General features: G+C 32.9%; 2 protein-coding genes across 3 annotated transcripts; both read left to right on the top strand.

Annotated features, from left to right (window-relative positions):
- The first annotated feature begins 348 nt into the window (after nucleotides 1-348).
- Nucleotides 349-4,830, top strand: LOC133801064 (PHD finger protein ALFIN-LIKE 2-like). 2 transcript variants are annotated; one of them, XM_062239192.1, is made up of 6 exons: nucleotides 349-430; nucleotides 613-721; nucleotides 824-856; nucleotides 1,469-1,691; nucleotides 3,887-4,007; nucleotides 4,207-4,830. In XM_062239192.1, the coding sequence occupies exons 2-6, from the start codon at nucleotides 631-633 to the stop codon at nucleotides 4,456-4,458; spliced, it is 720 nt and encodes a 239-aa protein (XP_062095176.1). In that variant the 5' UTR covers nucleotides 349-430; nucleotides 613-630; the 3' UTR covers nucleotides 4,459-4,830. The 2 variants fall into 2 exon arrangements, with proteins under 2 accessions (XP_062095176.1, XP_062095178.1); XM_062239194.1 differs by having other exon boundaries at nucleotides 376-535.
- Nucleotides 4,831-8,242: 3,412 nt separating this feature from the next.
- Nucleotides 8,243-10,878, top strand: LOC133800294 (myb family transcription factor PHL13-like). The gene is made up of 6 exons (XM_062238250.1): nucleotides 8,243-8,363; nucleotides 8,532-8,608; nucleotides 9,663-9,702; nucleotides 9,830-9,887; nucleotides 10,017-10,086; nucleotides 10,378-10,878. Exons 1-6 carry the CDS (start codon nucleotides 8,243-8,245, stop codon nucleotides 10,876-10,878), a joined length of 867 nt encoding a protein of 288 aa, XP_062094234.1.
- Nucleotides 10,879-19,530: the final 8,652 nt, after the last annotated feature.

The following is a 19,530-nucleotide window of genomic DNA, read 5'->3' as shown; positions in this document are numbered from 1 at the left end:
AAATTATGCTCAAATTTTTTTAATTACCACCAATTTTTTTTTACGACAATAATATTTTTTTATCACTTATTTTGCATGGACGTTGCCTCTAATATCAGTTTTTTGTTCGTTTAGCTCTTAATTTTTTTTTTTAAAATTAACCTAGTATTTCAATATAAATTTATAAAACTAAGATTTTGAAATGAATTAAAAAGATATAATTAAATAGTGTATGAATAATTTTATAAACCTTTAAGGGGTGTAAAAGTAATCATTTGCGATGAAAGAAACATTATTGCAATTATGAAATAAATAAAGGGTATAATAAAAATAGCAAGTATGGGTTTGAGTTGACACCTATTTTTTGTTTGTTTGTTGTATTGATACATTTACCGTCTTCTCCCGTGAGAAAGTGGGGCTTAGGCAAAGGCATAGCATTGTATCTTTCTGGGTACTCTCTTTCTTCTTCTTCTTCTCCAACGGCATGCGACTCTCACTTCCTCAGCTCTATTTTCTTCTCGATCCATCCTCTCTGCAACTCCATTTCTAGATACATGTACACATATTTATATATATAACTATATATTTATATATTATATTCAAAAGTTTTGATCCCAAAGACCAATTTTTCAGATCCAGAATTTTGACCTCATGGATATGGCTTCTAACCCTCGAACTGTGGAGGAAATCTTCAAAGATTACAGTGCTCGTAGGGCTGGTCTCGTTCGTGCTCTTACTAACGGTATTTCAATTCCTCCATCTCTTTCCTGATGTTGTACGGACATGGATTTGTATTTCAAAATTTCTGACCTTGGTGTGTTTTTGTTTTTTTTTTGGGTTTCAGATGTTGATGAATTTTACGCGCTTTGTGATCCAGGTAATGTATGCTTGTAGATCAGATTAGTCTGTTTTGAAAAATACTGATCTTTCTCTGCTGCGTGTGGGGTTTTTCAAGTTTCGATTTTTTTTTCACAAATATATAATTTCTATAGATTTTTGTCCATGTTGACAGGGTCGATTCGAGAGTTTTTAAGGTTATTGTACCTTTATTTATGTTTTTTTTAATTATTTATTTTTTAAAATTGATTTTTTGTTAAGTTTTAGTAGAACGACAAACATTTTGGCTTTGTTTGTTTGTTTGTTTTTTTTTTTTTTTGCATGTATTTGAAGTTTGAGAGCATTTGAGTTCAAAGTTTTATGTTTTTGTTGCTAAAAAAGGTTCAACTGGAATTGGAGTTCTAATTCGAAAGAGATCATTTTAAGGAAAAAAATTGATGGCGTTTTAAGGAATTGTAATGTTGGTTGGTTCGTTAAGATTTACTTGTTCAAAAACACCTCAGGTTAAGTTTGATGTTGTGAAGGAGATTCGAGTGTTTTGTCGTTGATTTTTGGATCAAGTGGAGATTTTAAGAAGTTAAATCTAAATGTTTGTGATGTATTGTTCATTTGATGATGTTATAATAACTGAAACTATCATTTGGGGATTCAGAGAAGGAGAACTTGTGTCTGTATGGACATCCAAATGAAAGCTGGGATGTGGCTCTGCCTGCGGAAGAAGTTCCACCAGAGCTTCCTGAGCCAGCTCTTGGTATCAACTTTGCTAGAGACGGCATGAACCGCAAGGACTGGCTTTCACTAGTAGCTGTTCATAGTGACTCTTGGCTGCTTTCTGTGGCTTTTTACTTTGGAGCTCGTCTTAACCGCAATGAAAGGTAAAATTTATTCTGTTATTTCTAGTTTGGCACTAGATCTGTAGTGGGTACTCCATTTTCATGTCAGCTCTGTATCTTTTTTACCCATTTTCACATGGTTGATGTTTATCTATAATTAATTTTTGTTTTTGTTTTCTGATTTCATACTTAGTTTTGTTAACGGCAATCTGTGAATCTTCTCTTCAATTCTGTGCTATTTTATTGTTAATTCTTGAGTTTATCATTTTACCTTCACATGTTTGCTTAAATATCCACTTACACCTTTGTGGTTTTTAATGATACTAAAATACGCCTTTGTATTACCGATCTGTAAGTTGAGTTTATTTTTGTTCATAACTAAGTATAAATAGCATTCCCATCTTATTTACTTGAGATTATATTTTGTAAAAATCTAAAAAAAACTACAATGTTTTTAAAAATCATTTTTTATTTTTGAAATAAATTTTCCCTCTGAAACTATTTTAATAAATTATTTTTTAAAAAAATTTAGAAAAGATAAATTATTGACAAAAATATTTTTTTTATTATAACGTTTTAGAGTAGAGTTTGATATAAAAAAATTAAATAAAGTTTAAAATTTTTTTTTTTATAAGATTTACATAAAATTTTAAAATAATTCCTTGTAAATTATAAAGGTAGGGTTTTTATTATATTTAATTCGGACCAAAATTAAACTCAACTGATTGGTAACATACATGGTTGTAATATTGAAACTGCAATACTGTCTGTGAATATTTAAGTTAAAGACAGGTCCTGACAAAAAAAGAAGTTAAAGACAAATGTGTAAAATGACAAATTCCTTTAATTCTTTGTGTGATTTGGTTGATTTCACTCTTTACCTTGTCCGTTCTAGAGTATTTTCCAATTTGAAGGGGGGCTATTCTGTTTTGGATCTAAATAACCATTGCAGTTACATGGAATATTCTGTATACTTGAGCCTTGGGTTGATTTGTGCTGTCATCATCATTATGTTCCTCCTGATCTTGTTATACTTGAGCTTGAGTTGGTTTATGTTATCATTATCATTATGTTCCTCCTGATCTTGTTATACTTGAGCTTGAGTTGGTTTATGTTATCATTATCATTATGTTCCTTCTGATCTTGTTATACTTGAGCCTTGGGTTGATTTGTGCTGTCATCATCTTTATGTTCCTCCTGATCTTGTTATACTTGAGCTTGAGTTGGTTTATGTTATCATTATCATTATGTTCCTCCTGATCTTGTTATACTTGAGCTTGAGTTGGTTTATGTTGTCATTATCATTATGTTCCTTCTGATCTTGTTATACTTGAGCTTGAGCTGGTTTCTGTCATTGTAATCATTATGTTCCTCCAGTTCCTGTTTTCCTTTTCCTTCCATCTTGAATTCTAGCTCAAGTTGGACTAAAGATTTTTGGCATTTTTAGCCTTATTGTTCCCCTTGCTGTTTTTGCTTAGCTACTGCAACATCATAAATCAGGAGATAAATATTTGGTTGCTTTGTTATTGTTCTTCATTTGATACATTGTTTCAAAGGATTTTTAATTTTGTGATAACTATTTTCCTTTTATGATTTCCAACATTTAAAAAAAGTTGGATGTGAACCTAGAAACAATACCCAATTAATGGCTGTTCTAGAGTTCTGGCGGTCTGGCCAATACCATGTTCACCAAATAGGGAAGCTATCATCATTCTCACTTTCTGATTAATGAGAAGAATTACTGAAACCTTTCTCTTTATTTTTCTTTTTGGAGTTTTGTTTTTCGTGCTGGTTGGGGTTGGGGTTACCTGAAGTCTTTACTGCGCTAATTTTGGTTGAAAGAGTATTGTATGATACTGCAACAAATGCATCAACTGATGTCTTGAGGTATTATTGCATCCTATATACAAAATATTTTGTTATCTTTGTTCTTTCAGTCAATCAATTTGTGGATCCTGAGGATGGTGGTGATCCATTACTGTATACAATTGCTATTTCTATCATGCTGTTGAATGCAACAGCTAAATCGTACTATGTTTAGACTAGCATCTTATGGTGTGCAAAGACTGAGCTACTTTTTTAACATGTTATGTCTCATATGCTTTTTTAAATCGTACCATTAACATGTTGCTGTCTGCTTTGTTTGCATTTTGGGATTTAGTACCCCTTGAATTTTTCTTGCTATATTTGCTTGAGTTTCTATAGAATTTTCCTGTAATGAACTCTGGTATTTACAGGAAGCGTCTGTTCAGTATGATCAATGACCTCCCTACAGTCTTCGAAGTTGTAACAGAAAGGAAACCCGTCAAAGAAAAGCCTAGCATTGATAGCGGAAGCAAATCTCGTGGCAACACAAAGGTAAGCAGGGCATTCTTGAAGCTAAGTCTTTCTCTCAATGTTTTAGAACTGTTTATATATGATAATCCTTTTCTTTCTCGTATTTATTGCTAATTTTTTTTTTCGAAATTCGATAATTTCACTAGCAATTTCCTTTGATATTTTTGGTCATCTGTTTCTAATAGCCATCAATTGGTTTGCTGATCTGTGTTTGCAACAGAGATCCATTGATGGTCAAGTGAAAAGCAATCCTAAGCTTGCAGATGAAAGTTTCGAGGAGGACGAAGACGAACACAGCGAAACCCTCTGCGGGAGCTGTGGTGGAAACTACAACGCAGACGAGTTTTGGATCGGGTGCGACATATGCGAGAAGTGGTTCCATGGGAAATGTGTGAAGATTACACCTGCCAAGGCTGAGAGCATCAAGCAATACAAATGCCCATCTTGCAGCATGAAAAGAGGCAGGCAGTAGTTTAGTCAGGTAAAGACCAATGAGGTAAAAACAAAAAACGACAAAAAAAAGCAGAGGTAAAAAAACAATGTTTGTTTCAGAAGCTGACCAGAGTAGATAGCTAAGCTGCCACTGTTTGAAGTTGGGGTACAGTAATTTAATGTTGTCTTTGTGATGTTTGTTACCATAGATTCTCTTAATGGGCTTGGCAGTGCTTTCCTCCCTCACCCATTAAATCTTTGATTATCTTATATGTATATCTAAAATTCTTAATTTGATGGCGTATATGAATAACATACTCATTACAAAGTCATCTATTATTGTGGTTGATTGCCATGCCTAACATTCGAGTAAAGTGTGTCACGTGCTTACACGTGCATCGCCATTGATCTTTGTGCAGAACTCAGTAAATATATATATATTATGTATGTATAGATGTGCTTTCCTATACATCTTGTGATTACGTATGCAGTTGAAGCTCAAGGGTTTTTTTATGAATCTGCCCGAATGCTCAACCTTAGTGAGGAGGGTTTATGGCACTATACTGTGCTACTAAAACAATTTGGCTCCTAATCTTCTGATTTTTGCAATTAGATCCTTATACCGCATAAAGAAGTTAATTAATTTCTCATCTCATTTTGGTAGGTGGTGAGATTGTTTTCATTCTTTTCTTTTCTTCTGCTGTCGATATTATTCTTTGTACTTGGGTCTTGAAAGGTCCTAATATTCTTAATGGACTCGACCCATAAAAAATCAACTTTGGAGGCAACATAAACAATACGATTTGGAATAGTTCAGAACCTAACTGATAAAAAAATCTACTTATGATATCTAACTGTTACAAAAATGGAGACGAGATATGACATTAGTATATTGATTATTAATAAGAAAAGAAAAAAGACAAATGAGTTTATCATTTATAAGTAATAAAATATGACGAAGTTAATATTATTATGAATAAGAGTATCTTTCCTCAACTAACTTTTGGTTACTGTTCGTATTTGGATTTTGTTAATCATCACCACTCTCTAGTTATTCCCTTAGGTAATGATCTATTTCGTTCATAATCAAATTATTTTTAAATTTATCTTAAGGTGCTCATGATCTCTTTCGTTCATTCATGTTACTTTTTTCGTTCATTTATGTTACATTTTAAGTATTTACTGATATTTTGAGCTTGTCCTTTTTGTTTTTGGGTTACTCACAACATTGTTCACATATTCACTTTATTTTTAAGGGGATTTCACTTCTATTATTTAAACCAAAATAGTTAAAAAAAATAGTTTATTTTTTATTTTTTAACTCCAATAGCTATTTTAATTTTTACCTTTTTGACTCTCAAAATATATATTAGCTAAATAATATTTTATTATCACTACTACTATTTTATTATTATTTTAGTAAAAAGTATATTTATGAAACCAAAGTGTCTTTCATAAAACTATTAAATTATTCAATAATTAGCTATAATAGAGAGTGTGATTGGAGGTGTCATGTTAAAAGTGGCTCGTAAAATAATTTTTTAGTCATTTTAATTAAAAAGTAAAGAGCATGATTGAAGTTTTCTTATAAAATTAGAATTATCATTGCTTAGAGTCTTACTTATCTAATGTCATTGTGCTACTTACTACTCGTTCTTTGTTAAGTTTTGGCTTCTTTTTAATTGGTGGTTAACTTGTTTATATTATTTTTATTCTATGCATTTCCAAATTCCTCATATCCATAGAGAATGAAATCAAGTTGAGGATATTGTCTTGCTTTAAAGACTATTTTGCAAACTTGATTTGGTAGACTATACTAGTTGTTCGGATTTTCTGCCTTCTTGAATCCAATAATATTTGTATTCTTGATTTGATCCATTTTAGACAGTCCTTCTTACAATTTTGTTTTTCTCCTCTAGTATTTTTTCTCACTAAATTTGGCTCTTTATAGGAATTTTAATGATACTGTGCTTTAGGTGCAAATGTGCAATACAATAGTTTTGTTTTGGTAGAGCTATTTGGGTTATATACTTTCGCTTTGTAATTTTCTGTATATCATGTTGCTTCTCTTCTAGTATAAAAAATTATATTCAATAAGTGTTAATATTATGATGAGTGTTTGAAAGTATGACCTCTTCAGTCTACTAATCTAGTGTTTTATTCCTCTAAAAAAATTCAATCTTAAATCATGAAATTTGCCAGTGGTTTTGCCGTGTTGGGTATAGAAAAATTAGGTGGCTATTAGTATAACAACTTGGTTTGATTCAAGTTTTATTGTGGGTTTGTTAATGCTCACTACCAATAACAAATATATTTTTTAATGCGCTAGTAAAAGTCATAAAAGGTGTGCCAAATTTTCCCAAATGTGAAAAGTTAAGGTGCTAATTAATTATTTAATGTGAAGTTACATTATTGTTTTATAATATTTGCAGAAGTATTCCCAAGTCAAAATGTTTGCTTGCTTAAAATATTAACAACATTGATAAGCTTTTTTTTCTTTGGGTAATAATAGCGCCAAGCACACACCTCATTGGAGTTTGAGTTCACCCTAATTATGCTTTACTAATAAAAAAATGTCACATAATGGAGACTTTTAATGGAACTTATTAAAAATAAAGCTGCACAATATTAATTAATATATTGCATTGTCACCTTTTCCATTTGATAGGACACACCACCTTTTTTTTTTTTTTTTTAATTGATGCTACATAAATAATAAGAGCATTGCTCAGGGATATTATTGGGGATATTGATATTGGTGCAATATAACATTATGTCTCACATATTTGAATTTATTAATTATTATAAGGTATTGCTAGTCAAGGTTTCACATATTTGAATTTATTAATTATTATAGGGTATTGCTAGCCAATCATAAGGTGTCACCTCATGTGGTGTTGTGCACCTTAATGTGCCAAATAACAACTCTAAATAATAATAAATACAGAGTAATAATACGCGTGCACCCAAAATATGCATCAAAATATTAAATACAGGGATGTGAGTGATGTGACAGTTGCAACAAACTATTTACAAAAATAATTTATGTCGCAAAATAAATTACTTCATGATTTAAGTGCGACAATTGAAACTATTTACTAATTTAAGTACAACAATTAAAACTATTTGGTGATTCTTGCTGCAAATTTCTCTTAATTTTTATATCTAATGATAATAGATTTGTTTTACTATAATTGTCTCTTATATAAATATAAATAAAGTATTTTAAAATGAATCAATTGGGTCGGCTTAGGATTTTAATTAGGATCGTACATACATATTCACAATTTTGTTTGTAGTCATGATAACTTAGCTAGCTAGAGATCTTCCCTTTCCTAGATCTAATCGAAAAAACATAAATAAAATAAAAAAAAAATGAAAATTTCCTCAGAATTCCTACATTAATAAGAATTAGAGAGACTCCATATGAGTATTACATAGAATAAATTGAGGTCTCTTTTGTCTCTAATTAAAGAAACGTAAGAGCGATTAATTAATATAATTATATTTAATTAATTTTATTATTACAAAAGCTTAAAGTACGTATAATTTCACTCTAGTTGCTAGGGCAACAAAAAACTTGGTTTACTCCGACAGCTAAAGACAAATCTTGGCATCTGAATTACCTACAAGTACACCACACCATAGTGTATATCGCAAGTGTATATATAAAATATATATTTAAAAATAAAATTTGTTTTGAGTTGTACTTTTTATACATAAGAGGTCATATATATATATATGGGTTATTTTTATGGCTAGGGTTTCCATGTATACTTGAAATTAATATTTGTGAGTATTGTTGAGGTGTACAACTACAAGAGATGGGTTGGAATATTGGGACATCATCATCATCATCAACAGATGGGAAAGAACGTCTTCGTTGGACACAAGATCTCCATGATCGCTTTGTCAAGGCAGTCACTAAGCTTGGCGGTCCTGAAAGTTAGTATATTTATATATATATATATATATAATTGATTTATATGCATGTACTTACTCTGAAAGATCTCATCTATATGTATATATGTGTGTGTCTTGTGTATGTATGACTATTTCATACATGTCGTGACTGGTGTATATTTTTGTGTATATATATATAATATATCGCAGGGGCAACACCAAAGGGCATATTGAAGGCCATGGGGGTTTCTGGGTTGACCATTTACCATGTTAAAAGCCACTTGCAGGTTATTTCTCTCTCTATACCATCTATAATATATATTTATATATATTATACGTTCATATATATATATGATATATTTCGTATATGTGTATATATGTTTGTATCTAGTTAGGAATATACGTAGAATGGTATTGTATATGAGGAGTAATCGTGTGTCGTTTTGTTTATAAAAATTATTCCGTTCACCAAATTTTTACGTGTGAAAATTATTATGTTGTAATTTTTTATTACTACTTATAAGAATTTTCAGCAGATAGAGATAAGTTATAATTATATTTTTTTTACCCGTGCTGAAATTTGAATTTAAATAGCCTATTGAATTAAATACCTGTACAACACGTTCTTTGAATCATGATTTCAGCTTGTTAAATTACTCGAAATTTTTTGAAAATTGATGAGAGATCTCTACTCACTGCATGAAAAAAAATAAAATTACAATTTATTTATATATAAAAAAAAATACTTAAAGTACATTGATTAAAAACAGTTACTATATATATACGAGTGTACGTATATTAAAGCTTTAAAATAACTCTTTTCATGTAACAGAAAATATGCTAAGTAGATTATCACGTACTTCGCTTTTGCCAATATATATATTATTTTCTTTTGTTTTCTTCTTCACTTCCAATAATATTAGCAAACAGTGCTATTTGTATTTGAGAATCGGTCACCGTTGATTCCGATACTTTGAAGCAATAAATATATAGTTAAAACATCGTGATGAGCTGCTTTAATCAAGTTTTCCAGGCTAGATAGTTTCTGTATTATATGTAAGTTATGATAATAAAAAATTGACCATGACTATAAAAAGTGATTTTTCTAGTCATAAACAGAGAATATCTCTGTGAACATTATATTTTATAAAATAATAGTAATTTTATCAAAATTGTTCAAATATATAATTCACTGAAAATAATGAATAGTACTGTGTAATAACGAATTTATAAGATGACATATATATAAATTGTATCTATATATATATTGTGATATATACAAAAAAATTGGTGATATATATATTATTCTCAGCGTTTCTTTTTGAATTGTCATTATTTCAGAAATATAGGATGGCAAACTTTATTCCAGAATCCAACAACAGTAAGTTTAAAACGCTCGATCTCTTCATCTCTCTCTACCATCTAATATATTAATATATATATACATATATATATATATTTCTGTATAATTTATTTATATATATGTATTGTCTCCACACGTACAGGAGGGAATAAGTTTGAGAAGAAAAACATTTCAGAAATGCTGCCAAATTTTAGTGCAACATCGTGAGTCCTTATGTTCCTCTCTCTCATCGATCATTCCTTATATAATAATGTCTTTTTTTTTAATTATTAATTTGTTTTAAAATGCTAATGAGTTCAATATATAAACATAATCATGTCATCCATGTATAGTGCTGCTCAGCTAAATGAAGCCATAGAAATGCAGAAGCAAATTCAAAGCCGACTTAGCGACCAGCTTCAGGTATAAATATATATATATATATGCTAATTTGAGAATTAATTAATGCTGAGATATACATATATATATATGTATGCATTTATATATTTATATAGACACTAATTAAAAATAAAATGTGTAAACGGGTATACTAATTAAATTGAACTCGAAATTAAAAAGGTTAGGATTTATTTAGTATTTTTGATGGTCAGAAGATGCAATATTTTGAAATTAAAAATTCAAGTTTTATTAACACAATATTTTGATGATCATATGTTTAATTTGAAGTATTGTATTTGTTTGAGGAAATAAAAGGGCTTGATCAAGCTTAAAATGGAAGTCCAAGTAAGGTACATGGAAAGAATCATCACAAGAGATCATCATCATCAGCAGCAGCAGCGCAACAACATTAAAAAATTAGTACACACGACTGCAACAACACCAAATATTATTTCATCATCGATGGCTACTTCTTCTCTATCAAGTGATCATCATCATCATGAGTCAAATTCCAAAGGATTATTTGGATCATCAGCAGCTGACAAGATCAGTAGTAGTTATAGTACCACTGAAGTATTATTATCCCATAATGAAGATCAAGGAACATCATCAGAGCTTATTAATAATACCATCCCAGCTACGAAGAAGCACAGAGTTGACTACGAAAACGTCGATGTTTTCTCTTCGTCAGTTGATTCATCAGACTTTTTGGCTCACAACGTCCTATTATTCCCAGATGATCATATCAGCTTTTATTGGAATATTATTAACAACATTGAAGCATGTCCTTCGCTAGCACTGCCCAGTTTCATATAGATATATATATATATAGTTTGCTGATATATATGATCTTATATTATACTTGTTTGTAGTAACATATAATATATATAGTTTTACTAATAAAATTAAGTTATGTACATTTTGTTGCCTTCTTGACCTTTATTTTTTGAGCAACTGCATGAGAGTTTGAGCTAGCTTGCTAGCTCTCACTTTGCTTGCTTCAAAGACCATTAAGGCAGCAAAAATGTTTACAATAGTAAAGAAATTTTGTAAGACTTTCCTGTAATGTAGTAAAATAATTATATATATATAAATTATATAGGTCCACTAGTTCTATTTATTGAACAATATTGTAATTAATTAGCGTTTGAATCGGGATTATTTTGATCGATTATTAATCATATATATATTTATATTGGCATTAGTAATGAATCCAAAAATTTATGGGAGGACTTGAACAAACATGCATAAATTCAAATACTAAATTTGTCCTCTACATATCTTTATGTTGAATAAAATAAAACAAAACATTGTCATGATATCTACAAAAAGCGCTGGCAAAAGCGAGTTCGGCTTTGCTGACGCGTTATTACGTAGGGAAATGGCGACGACAAAAGTCCGTCAATAATAAGATTTTTGCCGGCGCAAAATGGCTACGCAGGTAAAAGTCACTTTTATCGATGCAAAAATTCGTTGGCAAAAATATAGACGCGTTGATGAAAAACTTCCCACAGAATTGCGAAAAACACTTTTGGCAATGCAAAATTGCGCCGGTAGAAGTGTAATCCTATGCCGGCGCTAAATTACACCGACAAAAGTGAGGCTTTTTTGTGACGTAAAAATGCGCCAGCAAAGGATAAGACCTTTGGTGGCATGATTTTATGCCGGTAAAAGCCAGTCCTTTTAGTGGTGTGGAATTGCACAAGCAAAAGACAATTTATTTTTGGCGACGCAATTTTGCACCAGTAAAAATATTTTTTTAAAAAATTATTTAAACAAAATTATATTTTATATTTAATAATTTTAATTTATTTAGTAATATTATTTAATTTAATTAGAAATAAAATAAAAATTAAATTAGAACTAATGTTAATTGTCTCCACTAAACATGAAAATATAAAAGTAGTTTAGTAAATTAACACAAACTTTGTATCTAATTATATAAACTCCAAATAAAAAAAAAAGTTTTACAAGTGGGTACTATCCTCTTCATCCTCGCCCCTGTCAACATCCTCACCCCCGTCAACTGCACTATCGTCCTCGTCATTGGCGTCTTCAGGACCCTCTTCTGGCAAGTCCACAGTAAAACCAGGAGACAATACACCAACCTGCTTCAACAAAGCATTGAGCAACAAATCTGAATGTCGTTGACAACTCTCAAGTTTAGTCGTATACTTCTTTAAGTGCTGATTTTGCTGCATAATGGTGTCCACTTGTGGCAATTGCCCGAACATTTGAGAAGATGATGAAGATCCTGCCCTCTTCCCACCAATTTCCTTTAGCCTAGGCAACGCCGAAAACCCTTTCTTATAGCGTGAGCGGGGCCCAAGGACATCAGTGACAATGTCCATATGAGACGGGAATTGACCATCGACATTATCGTCAACACAAGAAGCAACAGATGATGCAGCGACGCTTAGTCATCTGAGTCTGCACAATAAAAAACACATATATTAGATTCCAATATAACATTAAAAGAAAACCTAACTTGGAAAGAAAATAACTAAACAATATGAACATTTCTAAAGCAAAGTTATCGATTATATAGTTTCAAAGTATAACTTTATTATCTATCTGCCAACATCCCATCATTAATGACTGCAAACCAGTAATTGGAAACGAATGCAAGGAATAATTTTGTTCGTGTATCTGGGAGCAAGTGGGCTAAGTTAATTTGGTCAGCAAAATCCATATCTAAATAAAAAATATGCCGATATTGCTGATATATATGGTAAGAGCGACTACTTCCATTAATGTGGGAATTTACGTCTCTAAACATATATTTCTACAATATCTACATATTTTTTTTTATTGAGATATGAATTTTTATGACCAAATTAACTTAGCCCACAAGCTCCCAAATACGAGGATAACATTAGTTACATTATTTTTCTATCTTGCTCCGCAATTATTAATCATAAAGATATTGGCACATAGATCATAAACTTTTAATTGTTATAAATTTAATCAATAATTAATAAGTAATTATTAATTGACAGCAACCAATTAATAATTACTATTTATTAATTATTTACTAAACTTTCAAGTTAAATGATCATAAATTAGTTAAGGTTAGACAACTTACATGTTTTGTTGCCGCTTCATCGCTAATCCACTTATCATTCTTCTTGTGGAGTTGCTCGAATGTGTCGATCATGCTCAGAAACTAGCCAGTAGACAGGTCGATCTAAAAAAAAACTTATTAGAACACTATAATCCTTATAATATTTTCCTAACTGTAAAGATGCTGTTTATTATAACTTACGTGATCATAAACATGTGCAACGAGGGATTTGGAACCGCGTCCTCCTGGTATGGTCATTTTTGCTCGAGCTTCTTTATTTCTCTTCGATATATGCTTCAAACAAAAAATAATACTCATTAATTTAGATTGTAAATTTATAATTAAAAATTAATTTAAAAACTAAAGTATACCTGTTGATCATCAGAAGCCCAATAATCGCTAACATGAATACATTGACTATCTCCAAGGCATCCACTAGTTGCAGGTGTACGTATATCTGATACTATCATTAATTAATGATAATAAATAAAGTTTTCATTGAATTAAATAAAAAGTTACAAATATTTGTTAAAATTACTGTTGGAACTTTTTTATGAATTATTAAAAATTGATACAATAGAGTTGTGTGTGATATGGGAATAGTCCCACATGGAATTGGAACACTCTTCATAGAGTGTATATAGGTTGCAAATACTATGACTTGGGGTGTGCCCCAATGGGTACCCAGTTTTGTGCGAATGGGTGAGGACTCACACACTTGACCACCACACACGCGCGCGCGTGCCGCCGCCGCCGTCCGTCCGACCGAGCCGAGCCGAGCTGGCTGGCGGGTGGGTGGTGTGGTGTCGTATTTTTAAGTTTTATTTTTTCAACAAAGGTATCTAAACGTTTATATCATTTTATTAATTAAATTAATTTTAAAAACGTTCATTTTAATAAAACAAAAACGGTTTTTATTTTAATTAATTGAAGATAAACGTTTTAGCCGTTTAATCCTCCTATGATTTAATAGAAAAACGTTTTTAGACGTTTTGGGGATTTTCTTCTGTGTATAAGTTAGATAGAACTATTTTTGAAAAAAAATATATAGAAAAGAGACTTTTGTTCTTTCTGGGTTCTACGAATTTTCTGAGAGCAATTTTTATAAAGGGTGTATAAGAACGATCCTCTCGGTGCAGGGAGGGATCGTACAGAGGCTGTTTTATCCTGGGGACGGCGTGGTTGATAGACTACCGTGCACACTTAGGGCAGAGCCGCGAAACGTCTTAAAGAGAGCGACTTTGTCCGCGACTCAGCCAGAAATATTGATCGGTAATTTCGTTCCATTTTATTATTCTATTGTGGAATATCAATTTTAAGACGATCTGTTCTGCTATGGCTGCGACCGATGATTTTTCTGGTTTTACCTCTGTTGATATTAACAAGCCATTTTGCTTTGAGGGATTTCACTTTAAGCGTTGGAAGCAGAAGATGCTCTTTTATCTGACCATGAAGAAGGTGGCGTTTGTGCTCACTGCTCTGAAGCCGGTTGTCCCTGAAGCCTCCACCGACAAGGACAATCAGACTGAACGTGAGAAGCAACAGAAGGACTTGGACTCCTGGGTGGAAAACGATTTCCTATGTAAGAACTTTATTCTTAACGGTTTATCTGATGATCTTTATGACTATTATAACTCAGACAAGTCAGCAAAGGAGATTTGGGAGGCGCTGCAAAAGAAATATGATACAGAGGAGGCGGGGACTAAAAAATACGCTGTTAGTCGCTACCTGAAGTATCAGATGGTTGATGATAAATCTGTGGAGGCCCAATCTCACGAAATTCAGAAAATTGCTCATGAGATTATCTCAGAAGGTATGGCCCTTGATGAACAGTTTCAAGTTTCTGTTTTAATTGACAAATTACCTCCTTCCTGGAAGGACTTTAAAAATGTTCTCAGGCATAAGACTAAGGAATTTTCCTTAGAAAGTTTGATCACCCGCCTTCGTATCGAGGAGGAAGCAAGGAAACAAGACCAGAAAGAAGAGGTGCTTGTTGTCTCTAACAGCATCCCTAAGAAGCCCACACCTGCGGTTCTGAAGCCAAATGGCAAAACCTTTAAGAATCAGAACCGCAACTCAAATTCAAATTCCAACCGCAACGCGAATTCAAATTCCAACCGCAACAACTAGAACAATCCTCGAAACAACAATCAGAATTGGAACCATAACAGGAACCAACATGGAAGGCAGTAGCCTCCACCTAAACAGAATGACTCTGGACAATTTCTTTGTTACGTTTGTAACAAGCCAGGTCATATGGCACGTAAGTGTAGGAACAAGCCAAGCACTGCTCCGCAGGCTAACTTGACTGAAGAAGCTTTTATAGCTATGATTTCTGAGATCAACCTTATTGGTGGATCAGATGGGTGGTGGGTAGACACTGGCGCTTCTCGCCATGTCTGCTATGATCGTGCTATGTTTAAAACATACACTGCTGCTGATGATAAGAAAGTGTTGTTGGGAGATTCCCACACCACTATTGTTGCTGGGATGGGAAATGTGGAGCTTAAGTTTACCTCAAGAAAGACTTTATTACTGAAAGATGTAATGCATACTCCTGAGATGAGAAAGAATCTGGTTTCTGGTTTTCTGCTTAATAAGGCTGGGTTTACTCAAACTATTGGGGCTGATTTGTACACCATCACTAAGAATGGTATTTTTGTTGGGAAGGGTTATGCTACTGATGGTATGTTTAAGTTAAATGTTGAATCCAATAAAGTTTCTCCTTCTGCTTATATGTTGTGTGATTTTAATGTTTGGCATGCTAGACTTTGTCATGTTAATAAGCGCATTATTAAGAACATGAGCAACATAGGACTGATTCCTAAAGTATCAGATAACGATTTTGAAAAATGTGATTTTTGTAGTCAAGCAAAAATAACTAAGACTCCTCATAAATCTGTTACTAGAGAATCTGAGCCACTAGATTTAATTCATTCAGATATTTGTGAACTTGACGAAACGTTAACTAGGAATGGTAAATGTTATTTTATCACTTTTATTGATGATTGTTCTGACTTTACTTATGTGTACTTGATGAAAAATAAAAGTGATGCGCTTGACATGTTCAAATTGTTTGTGACTGAAATTGAGAATCAATTCAATAAGAAAATTAAAAGGTTTCGTAGTGATAGAGGAACTGAATATGATTCAAACATGTTTATTGAGTTTTATAATTCACATGGCATTGTACACGAAACCACTGCACCATATTCACCTGAAATGAACGGTAAGGCTGAAAGGAAGAATCGAACTTTTACTGAATCTGTTGTGGCTATTTTATTGAATTCTGGTGCTGCATCTCATTGGTGGGGTGAAATTCTTTTAACTGTTTGTTATGTGCTGAATAGAGTTCCTAAGTCTAAAAGTAAAGTTTCACCTTATGAGATCTTGAAAAATAGGCAACCTAACCTGTCTTATTTTAGAACTTGGGGTTGTCTGGCTTATGTTCGTATTCCTAATCCTAAGAGAATTAAACTAGCAAGTAGAGCCCATGAATGTGTATTTATCGGATATGCAATTAATAGTAAAGCATATAGGTTCAATGATTTAAATGCGCATGTTATTGTGGAATCAAATGATGCTGATTTTTATGAACATAGATTCCCTTTTAAATTGAGAAATAGTGGGGGCGCATCTACTAGCAACATTCATGTGACTAGGAATAATGAACATATTGAGGATAGAGAATCAGAACCTAGGAGAAGTAAGAGAACTAGAGTTGCTAAAGATTATGGTTCTGATTTCTGTGTCTATACATTAGAGGAGGATCCTGCTAACCTCCAAGAAGCCTTGTGCTCTTTAGATGCTGACCTCTGGCAAGAAGCAATAAATGATGAGATGGAGTCTCTTGAGTCTAACAAAACGTGGCACTTAGTTGATTTACCTCCTGGTTGTAAGCCTATAGGTTGTAAGTGGATCTTGAAAAAGAAATTGAAACCCGATGGTACTGTTGAAAAATACAAGGCTCGTTTGGTAGCCAAGGGTTTTAGGCAGAGAGAAAACATAGATTTCTTTGACACCTTTTCACCTGCTACGAGGATAACATCCATTAGAGTTTTGATTTCCCTAGCTGCAATTCACAATCTAGTTGTTCACCAAATGGATGTTAAGACTGCTTTTTTGAATGGTGAATTAGAAGAAGAGATCTATATGGATCAACCGGAAGGGTTTGTAATCCATGGCCAGGAACATAAGGTTTGCAAGTTAGATAAATCTCTGTATGGTCTTAAGCAGGCACCTAAGCAATGGCATGAGAAATTTGACAATTTAGTTATCTCACATGGATTTAAAGTGAATGAAAGTGACAAATGCATCTATTATAAATCTGATAATGACATTTGCACTATTGCACGTCTATATGTGGATGACTTGCTCATATTTGGTTCAAATATCCATGCTGTGAATGCTGTGAAATCTTTGTTGTGTGCTAACTTTGATATGAAGGACCTCGGAGAAGCGAATGTAATCCTTGGTATTAAGATTACTAGGTCCAAAAAGGGAATTTCTTTGGATCAATCTCACTATATTGAGAAGATTCTAAAGAAATACAATTACTTTGATTGTAAACCTGCTTGCACACCATATGATCCAAGTGTAATGTTATTTAAGAACACTGGTGACGGTGTAAGACAATCTGACTATGCGAGCATCATTGGCAGTCTTCGATATGCCACTGATTGTACGAGACCCGACATTGCCTATGTCGTGGGACTATTGTGCAGGTTTACTAGCAGACCTAGTATAGAGCATTGGCATGCTATTGAAAGGGTCATGAGATACCTAAAGAGAACCATGAACCTTGGATTACATTATCAGAAGTTTCCAGCTGTTCTCGAAGGTTATAGTGATGCAGACTGGAACTCTCTGTCTGATGACTCCAAAGCAACAAGTGGCTATATCTTTAGTATAGCTGGTGGAGCTGTTTCTTGGAAATCTAAGAAACAGACTATTTTGGCACAATCCACCATGGAGTCAGAAATGATAGCACTAGCTACAGCTAGTGAAGAAGCAGGTTGGCTGAGAAGCCTGCTAGTTGAGATCCCTTTATGGGAAAAACCGATACCAGCTGTGTTGATCCACTGCGATAGTACCGCGGCTATTGCAAAAATTCAGAACCGATATTACAATGGTAAGAGACGACAGATACATCGTAAGCATAGTACTGTTAGAGAGTTTCTCTCAACAGGAGCTATTAGAGTGGATCATGTACACACTGATGATAACTTAGCAGATCCTTTGACGAAAGGATTAGCTAGAGAGAAAGTCCATAAAACATCGAAGGGAATGGGACTATTGCCCTTAGAATGATGAATCACTCATGATGGTAACCTAACCTAAAGACTGGAGATCCCAAGAACTAGGTTCAATGGGTAATAACAAGTTGTGAAGTGATATGAGTTGAATCATGCTATTTCCATTAAAGCAAATAGAAGCATGAATTCCTGAAGCGATGAGAGGATGAGTTAATAGAAACTCTTAATGAGATCTATACTCTATGTGGAGTGGAGTACCGAGCTACAGGAGTACTCTTGATAGACTCACCTAAGTGAATGTGGAAGTGGGGCCGCTTCCTATGGAATTTGGGCAAAATTTCTAGAGCATTCACTATACTGGGATAGACGTGCATGGCCATTAACGCACGGGCTTTTTTGATTACACCCTTGAAAAGTTGGTGCGTGGTACGAAGTTAGAAATAGAGTTCAAGACTACGTGTCACTCTAGTATAATCTAAATCGTATCACTACGCAAATGTTCAAATCGAAAGATACATTTGTTTATGCACAATCTTATAGATTCTGAAATTGCTCGAGAAAATATTTTTAAAAATTCAAGTGGGGGATTGTTGGAACTTTTTTATGAATTATTAAAAATTGATACAATAGAGTTGTGTGTGATATGGGAATAATCCCACATGGAATTGGAACACTCTTCATAGAGTGTATATAGGTTGCAAATACTATGACTTGGGGTGTGCCCCAAGGGGTACCCAGTTTTGTACGAATGGGTGAGGACTCACACACTTGACCACCACACACGCGCGCGCGCACCGCCGCTGCCGTCCGTCCGTTCGACCGAGCCGAGCTGGCTGGCGGGTGGGTGGTGTGGTGTCGTATTTTTAAGTTTTATTTTTTCAACAAAGGTATCTAAACGTTTATATCATTTTATTAATTAAATTAATTTTAAAAACGTTCATTTTAATAAAACAAAAACGGTTTTTATTTTAATTAATTGAAGATAAACGTTTTAGCCGTTTAATCCTCCTATGATTTAATAGAAAAACGTTTTTAGACGTTTTGGGGATTTTCTTCTGTGTATAAGTTAGATAGAACTATTTTTGAAAAAAAATATATAGAAAAGAGACTTTTGTTCTTTCTGGGTTCTACGAATTTTCTGAGAGCAAT

Source organism: Humulus lupulus, chromosome 9 (genome assembly GCF_963169125.1).
Source record: "Humulus lupulus chromosome 9, drHumLupu1.1, whole genome shotgun sequence".
Taxonomy (NCBI): domain Eukaryota; kingdom Viridiplantae; phylum Streptophyta; class Magnoliopsida; order Rosales; family Cannabaceae; genus Humulus; species Humulus lupulus.
The sequence above is the reverse complement of the archived record's forward strand: the minus strand, read 5'-3'. Positions and strand labels throughout refer to the sequence as shown.